This window comes from Hibiscus syriacus, unplaced genomic scaffold, assembly GCF_006381635.1.
Source record: "Hibiscus syriacus cultivar Baekdansim isolate YM2019G1 unplaced genomic scaffold, ASM638163v2 tig00117034_pilon, whole genome shotgun sequence".
Classification (NCBI taxonomy): domain Eukaryota; kingdom Viridiplantae; phylum Streptophyta; class Magnoliopsida; order Malvales; family Malvaceae; genus Hibiscus; species Hibiscus syriacus.
Genome location: NW_024063533.1, coordinates 5,424,708 through 5,433,670, shown reverse-complemented (window position 1 = coordinate 5,433,670; position 8,963 = coordinate 5,424,708). Strand labels below are relative to the sequence as shown.

General features: G+C 33.4%; 1 protein-coding gene across 1 annotated transcript; it reads left to right on the top strand.

Annotated features, from left to right (window-relative positions):
- The first annotated feature begins 4,767 nt into the window (after positions 1–4,767).
- Positions 4,768–7,259, top strand: LOC120196929 (F-box protein At5g49610-like). The gene is made up of 3 exons (XM_039198601.1): positions 4,768–4,855; positions 5,599–5,710; positions 6,058–7,259. The coding sequence occupies exons 2-3, from the start codon at positions 5,603–5,605 to the stop codon at positions 7,183–7,185; spliced, it is 1,236 nt and encodes a 411-aa protein (XP_039054532.1). The 5' UTR covers positions 4,768–4,855; positions 5,599–5,602; the 3' UTR covers positions 7,186–7,259.
- Positions 7,260–8,963: the final 1,704 nt, after the last annotated feature.

Genomic DNA, 8,963 nt, shown 5'->3' with positions numbered 1-8,963 from the left:
TTATTTTATTTGAGAAGAAAAACACCAAAATGTTCTACACAAAATTTTAAAAATAATTAAATTTATTTTCATGGAAAAAAATCGTTTCGACAATTGTTAAATAGTTAAGGATAGAGGGACCAAAATAGGAACAATTCAAAGTTTAGTGAGTAAACTACAAAAATTAAAATTTAGTGAACTAAATAGAAAAAAAACTCAATAATGAGTTATGTAATTTACCTAAATTTCAAATTGTAAAGAAACATTGAAGAGATTGTTGATTCACGAAAAAAATATATATGAAGAACAAGTATATTTGGTCGGTTGATCAAACCGTTTATCTTTGTTCTCTTGTATTTCATTTTACGTTATGAATTTTAGATTCATCAAGTGTACTTCCTTTCATTCTTCTGAAGTTCTCTTTTCTCTACCGTCTAAATAGTATTAGGTTTAGATTTAGAATTTGTAAAAAAGATATTGTGATGTGATCCCGACTATGCACCTTACATCATTTTCTGCACTCTCCTTGAGACCGTTTGATCGAAGCAAGTTGTTTACATTCGAGAAGCTTCAAGAATATTATTTGAGCTTAATCTGGGAATTTCAAGCCAAGTTTAGATTTTTGAAAGCCTTTTTCAATCCAAAAGAAGAACCTCCACCATCATATTCAAGGTTGGGACGTGAAGAAGGAACAACCAAGTTTAAGGGAAGATTTTATCTTTTACTTGCATGAATTTTCATGAGTGCTAATAAATTTGCATGACATTAAGTTGCATAAATAAATAATCATGCTACTTCATTTAAGCATGAGTTCATCTAAGAATGCATTGCATTTAAAGCATCTATTTCATTTAATAAAGTTAGTTCATTAATTAAATAGTTCCTTCATCAAACTAGTCCATTTATTAAACTAACTCTTAATTGTTTCATGCATGTTTTCAATTAAATATTGAATAAAGTTCACCTTTGTGTCTAGGTGCATGAGAGAAGTTGAACGGTTTCAACAGATGCAAGAATATCAGTCAGAATGTATTCTAATTCTCGATGCAATACAGGTTCTTTTGGGTCCATAAATCAATTGGAGATTATTCATCTATCTTTTATCTTTCCAAAGCCTTTTGAATCACCTCAATTCGATATCGGGAGCTTGAGATATGATTGATTTACTGAAGACAGTGCAGGCTGGAATTTTCATTACGGGATTTTATACAAGGATGATTTGGATGAGTTTGAGCCAAGGAAGAGTCCTTTCATATTCTACCAAGAGACAAGCCATTTAAGGTCATCTTAATTCACTAATTCAAGGCATTCAAGGTTGATTTTATCACCCATTGAAGGCCATTCATGTTCAAGCAAGGGGACATGCAATAACCATCATTCAAAACTTAGTATTCAAGGCCTTTATCATCTTTTGAAGGCTGATCAGATTCTTCAAGGGAACAAGCAATGAAGGCTGATATTATTTCATTTAACCACCAAATTAAGTGATAAAACAAGCAAGGAATTTGAAGAGACAAACTGATTTGGACATGTAGGATGTCCACATTCATCCTATGACTTCATTTAACCTCTTTTCTTCCATTTGCAAGCAAAGCAAGGCAGCCCAAGAGTCTTCCACCCCTTGGACGAAATTAAAGCCAAATTCAGCTTCAAATTGTCTATATTCATCCCCAAAATGATCTAGAATATTCATCCAACTTTGAAGATAAGAAGACAAAGCATTCAAGTGCATTTTATTGCTAAATTGATGAGAATGTTGTCATCTTTTGAGTCTTTTCATATGCTGCTTGGAAATACTATAAATAGGTACCTTTGGGATCATTTGTACACACACAATTTGATTTATGAAAATACTTTGAAAGATTGCTTTCATTTTAGTTCTTGGATTAGAACTCTACCGGTTTCTTGTCGGCCTTGAAGCCTTCATTCATTTTATCTTGTTATAGCGTTGGTTCCTAGCTCTACTATAGCTAGTGGGTCACGTTCTACCCTCTATCACTTCGATTCCATCTTTATTATATTGTTGGTTCCTAACTCATATATAGTTAGAGGGTCACAATCCATACTTTGAATTACTATCATTCTCCACTCCAACCACAAACATCCTTCACCATTTTCGTTATATCCATTCAACCACTATAACCACCACACTTCTTTCATTTACAATACACTTCAACTTCATTCTATCATTTCCATACTTTCATACACATATTTATATATACATATTTCCCTTCTTATAACGTTATTTGTACATTTTCAGTCTTCAATCCAAGCACTGTGAAGTTTTTACTAGAATCACAATCGGACAACATCGTATATGACTCGGAACACGTAATCGAGATCATATCATATTGATTATTAATTCATTCTTACTCTTTGGCAAGTCTTCACCAGTAAAATTTGAAAATAGTATGGGTAGGAAAAAATTGAAAAATACATGTGTTTGAAAATTAATTAGGAATTTAAACCATTTGTTAGAATGCACGTGAAATTTGTCACAAAGATGATGAGTTCCATAAAATATATTAAAAAAATTAAACTCGTCATATGAATTAGAACAATATTGTATAGAGCTCGTCGCTCCTGTGATGAGTTCTAATTTTTTATTATATTTTTATCGAACTCCTCATATCCTCAAGACAAATTTCACATACACTATAATAAATAACCTAAATCTCAAATTAATTCTCAAAACATCTAAAATTTTCAAAAGAATTTCCACCTGCATTATTTAGTAAAAAAAAAGTCACATAGATTGTGAGTATCAAATGGATTTCATTTGGCCGTAGTATCATGACTTGGTTTCTTCGTACATGCAAATCTGTACACCAAGCAGAAACAATATATATATTCTCTAAATAAAATAAAATAAACAAAACAAGGACATTTGCATAACTGCAATTCATCAAAAATTTCTTAAAATATAACTAACTACTTCGCAATGTCCCAAAGGATTAGAGATGGAATGAGAGGGTGTTGAGTGCCGTAATATTCTTTAAAAAATTTAAATTCTTTTATATTTTATGTTTTTTCTTTGATTTTTTATTGATTATCTAATTTCATATCCTCTGAAATTTTATAACTTCGCACCTCCTAAAATTTTTAACATAACTTCTTAAATTCATATATCTAACATGAATTCCCGCATCTGTCCCTGCAAAGGATCAAACACTCCAATTCATCAAAATTTTGAGCCACAATTCAAATAAAAAAATTACGAAATTACAAAAAAAAGCTAAAATTACAATTTACGGGGTAAAATAAATTCAAACTTTTTTCATTAATACGATGTTAGTACAATACAATATCTATTAAAAAAGTTAAAAAAAATTACAAAAGAAAAAAAAACTAAAAATAGAACGTGTGTTTGGTACCGTCAAGATTGGATTGAATTTAATTTTTCCCTTTCATTCGATTTCCTTCCCCCATTATTACTATTCTGTCAAATGAAGCCAAATGCAAGAAGGTGTGGTTTGTTCCGGGACTAAAACGAAATTTACGATGATTCGAATGAGCGCCGGTGATTTTTTTGGGTAAACTATATAAATGGTCACTCAAGTATGATAATTTTTCTGTTTCAACACTGAAGTTTTAAAAATGATGAAACAATCACTAATATTATCGTCTTATAACAAATCAGTACGGTATATGTGAAATATGACATGTAATTATTATGTTTCTAACATTCATGTTTAGCCTAAATTCTACTAATTCGGTACTTTTTGGGCTTAATTTTGAATAGGAACTTAATTGGAGTATGTCATCTCAAAACTCACAACTAGAAACAGAATCTAGCAGTTTATCATGGCAGGAATCGTGGGCTCGATTCAAGGCACAATACAATCAAAATCAGTTATTGTAAATTTTGGGATTTGATTAGCAAAATATGCAAATATCTGGTTTTATTGATTCTTCCGACTATTAAAAGTTACAAAAATTGTTTTTCGACTATATGACATTATTTTGTTGAGTCTCCTAACTATTAAAAGTTACAAAATAGTCATCCAACTATTTATATGTTTATCGTCATTTTCCATTAAAAAATTGAATGCCGTCTAAGTTAGACGTAAATCTATTAACTGTGATATGATAAAATCTAATCCCATAATTTTTTGAGCTATATTTTATAGATCAATTCTCTGTTTACATTATGTCGTCAAGCTAGTACTTGAAATATTATGTCGTTGAGCCAATCAGGGATGGACCTATAGGGGGTGAGTGGGGGCGGTCGCCCCCTAAAATTTTCAAATTCCTATATATTTTAGATATTTTCTTTGTATTTTCTATTGAAAATATGTTTTCACCCCTCAAAATTTACAAGTTCACCCATACTTAAAATTTTATAAATTCACCCCTCCTAACATGGAATTATGTGTTCATCCATGGAGTTAGTGCTTAAAAGTAATGACGATACCAATAGACATCATTAAAATATGATTAACATGTTAATTTTTAGCTCAGACAAACATTAATTTTTTTAACGAAAAAAAACGAGTTTGAAACATATTAATAATCATTATTTTTTAACTTTTAATAGTTGGGGGACTCAACAAATTATCACTCTATAGTTAGAGGAACATTTTGTAACTTCTAATAGCCGAGACACTTAACACAGCAGTATCCTATAGTCAGAGACCATTTGAGTAATTTACCATTTTATTAAAATAATAGGAATTAAATTTAAAAGAATTAACAAGTTAAAGGATTAAATTAAGGAAGACTTCGCAACCAAGTAATTGTGTTTGTCATAACCACGAAGACGAGTTACAATTCATAACCTGTCTTAATCATCTCTCTTTCAGGGTTTGATTCCTACACTCAGGTTGAGAAACCATCTTCCTCGCTTGCACTCTTTGATATCTTCAATACGCATTAGGTTTGTTTTTGAAGGTTTGTCTCTGTTTCTTTGCTGAGAAAATAAACTACATCAATTATGGAAACGAAGAAAAGACTTTTCGACTATAGGATTTCCGTTTAGTATTGAGGGAAAAAAACACACACACACACACACGAAGGAGTCATATAGTTTAAACTCCATCCTTGAGTTTATGTTTCTGTTGACATTTCTATTTCCGATGTCGTGTAAACTGTATTGACTTAAGTTTATTGGTCTCTTTAAAGACTCCCCCCCCCCCAACAATTTTTTTGGGTTTATTTTTCTTGACTTTTTCTGTTTGTTTGCTAGGAAAGTAGAATATAAACAATTTAGAAAATGGGGGTAAAGGGAAGAATTTTTCTCACCTGAATTTCCATCTAGTTTCTTAAAATATAGAATAAAGCGTAAGTTTCGTGCCAATCTTCTGTTTACGTGTGTTTAATTTTCTTGTGTGGGACCAAACAATTGATTTTGACTTTACTGTTCTTTCTTTCTTTTTCTCGTTCCTACTTATAAACACTCCATCAAGCATTTCTCTCCACTCTTATCAATCGTTCCTTGAATATTAGTTTCGAGAAAGGGTGATATTTTCTTAGGATTGAGTAGTTTGGTCTCGTTTTGTTTCTCTCTTATTACAAGCAGAGCAGTTGATTGTAAAGTCCTTGCTATTAAAAAAGTCATATTCCAACCCATATGTACAATTGTCACCATGATTTGCTGATTTACCAAACATATGCCTGCAGGTTTATGGCTGATTCCAAGAACAATATTCAAGAAACAATGGAAGATGACTTTTGCTTAGTTGAAGATCCAGATGATTTGGAGGGGGACAGTGATGATGACGGTTTTTATGTGGTATGCGAATTTTCTTTTCCTTTTCACTCTAATTCTATGTGTGAGAACATGTCAATGCCGAATTGCTGATAGGGATATAGTGCTATTCTGTTCATTAGGCTCTGTTTTGAAATCTTTATAAGGTCTGGGATAGTTTGGACTATGATCTGTTTGGTCATTGATGATTCTAATAATCATGTGGCCCTTTCTTGTTTTATATGCATCTGTTAGTTTAATTTTGTTTTCTCTCTATTATGAATTCTTATGTGTTTGTCAAACAAACACTAAAGGAGATGGAACTTGTTTACTTAATCACCTATTTGAACTTTCTGATTATCAATTCGATGAAATATGTTCTTGTTTTTTAGCTCCCAATTCTCTCATGCAAATCTAAAGCTAAGAGTACCGAGGATTACGCCGAAGCCCCCAAATATGTACACAGGAAGGAAGTACTGTTAGAAGATGTTTTGAAGGATCATGCTCTTCATTTACTCCCTGCAAAAGCACTCTTTAGATTCAAAACAGTTTCCAGAAGATGGGATCAGTGGATAAGCAGCCCATTGTTTGCCCACCGGCAAACTACTTACTTCGAAAACATTTCTGGTCTCTTTTGTCAGGTTGCTGATTTCAATCCTTCCTTCCTTTCATTCGATCGAGAATCTTGTGGCATGCCTGATCCCTCTTTGAAGTTCTTGCCTGAAACTGTCTCTGTCAGAACCTCTTGCAAGGGTCTGCTTTGCTGCCAGAGTGTTGGGGAAAATGTCTACTACATTTGTAATCCTGTGACCAAGGAATGGAAAAAGCTTCCTAAGCCGAACTTGTATCATGGAGCCGAGGCAGCTGTTCTGCTTGTTTTTGAACCACATCTACTCAATTTTAATGAATCATACGAGCTTGTCTGTGCTGTCACTTTTCCCCACCACCCGGTTGTCTATTTTGAGATTTACTCATCAAGGTCAAGCTCCTGGAGAGTCTCTGATACGATATGCTGTGAGTTTGATAGTTTGGAATTACATAATGGTGGGTACTACATGAAGGGAGTTGTCTATTGGGAAGCCTCATCCAGTGTCATTCTAGCCTTTGATTTGAGGAATGAGCAATATGGTATTCTGCCACTTCCTGCCAATGGTGGACATTATGGAAATGGTACTTTATCCGTGTATCATGACGAGTTGTGTTACATTCTGCCTCGTTATCAAGATAATGTTTGCACCGTATACATTCATGGGAATATGAATTTGAGCCTGAAATCTGTAATCAATCTTACTTATGATGCGGGGAGCACATTTGGTGTTTGCAGGGCTTTGGGGTTCATTAATAATGACATTCTGATACTTGCACTTGGGACTGATGTGATTTCTTATCATGTTAGAGAAGACAAGGTGGAACTGATAAGCACATCAGTAGGCGGCGCGTGGACTACATATGTCCCGTATGTGAACAACCTCGTCTCGGTGAGGCATCCCTTGATAAAAGACAAGGGCTTAATTGTCTAGACAAACTCTCTCAAGATGTCTTGTAAAACTGGCTGTCCTTCACCTTTGTCGATATCATACCTTGGCTTTCTCTAAAACCAGATTTCGATTTAGGATTGTATATACTAACCTCGTCTCGGTGAGGCATCCCTTGATAAAAGACAAGGGCTTAATTGTCTAGACAAACTCTCTCAAGATGTCTTGTAAAACTGGCTGTCCTTCACCTTTGTCGATATCATACCTTGGCTTTCTCTAAAACCAGATTTCGATTTAGGATTGTATATACTAGTTTTGTCCGGGTTATAATTTATTATTATTATATTATATAAATTTAGATTATTTTTATTATTTTATGCACGCCAAAATACAAACTCGAATGGGACTCAAACACAATCTACCTTAAGCCCAATCGGCCCAGTAAGTTACAAGCACCAACCCAAGACCAGAGGCCCAATACAACAGGCCCATATAACAATCCAAATTTAACTAGGGTTTCTAAATCATAATCCTTCCAGCCACCGCTGCTTGTACTCATGATTCTTCACGTTGCCGTCGCGTCGCTACTGGTTCGGCCCATTCCCAGTGATCCGATGCCATTCCAACTGTACACTGTCACCTGCAGTAAACAAATAAAGCAAATCGAAAAAATAAAAATCAACAGAAAAATAATCATCAACAGTAAACCCATACCAAACATTTTGAAAAATAATTTTTTTTGTCAGATTGGGATCCAATTTTTAATATTTTGTAGGGAAATCATTTCCCTATGCTTTAGCTAAACCAAACACGCAAGAAAGAAGAAAAAAATAAGATTTTGAGGAGGGGGTTTAAAAGAAACCGAAAAAAGAGGGAGAGGAGTTGGTTTTTTCGAAAATAAAAAAAATAAACAAAAAAAAATAGAAAAAAGAGAAGAAAAAACTTACCTCTGGTTTAAAGGCTCTCACCGGCAACGAAGGGTTTCATTGATTGTCAAAGGTAGTCCTTTTGTTACGGGTTATGGTTTGGGGAGTTTAAGGGAGTAAAGGTTTCGATCTAGGGGTTAAAAGGTTTAAGACTTAGTGTTTAAGGGATTTTCTAAGGAGGTTGGCCCTTTGCCGGGGCAGTTTACGGTGGTGGCCACGGTAGTTTATGGCCACTAATGGTTTTCGGTCAAAACGAAAAAAAGAAAGAGAAAAAAAGAAAAAGGAAAAGGAAAAGAAGAGAAAATGAGAGGGGAGGTTGAACGATTAGAAAATAAAATGGGGAGATAAGTTTAGCCAAATCCCTATAATAGGGTATTTATATAGCACCCAAAATGATGCAGTTTTTGGGGATTAAGGCTCCAAGTTTTTACGTGTGGGTAAATTTCGAGAGGGTCTCAGGTTTCAAGAGTTTGCATTTTAGCCCCATATTACAACTTTTCCTATGTTTATGATTTTGGCCTCTTTTATTTATGCGTGTTCATTTTGGTCATTGTAAGCTATGTATTTTTTATTATTTTGATTTCCAGCATGTGATTTTGGATATTTATGTTTCGGTCCTAAATATATGGGTTTATTATATTTTTCAGTGTTTGTAATATGGAATTTTTATAGTATGTGTTGTGTTATTTATTTAATTTGTTTTTGATATATTAACTTTCTAGTTTTATCATTTTAGTCCCATTTCACTTGTTATCTTATTTTTTAGAAATATTTTAATTTGAGTGCCTTACTTTAATAATTTCCATTTTGGTCATGAATGATAGAAGTTGGTCTATTTACGATTGTAGTACCTAACAAGCAAAATATTTGCAATGATTGTCTTGATTTCTTTTGGTT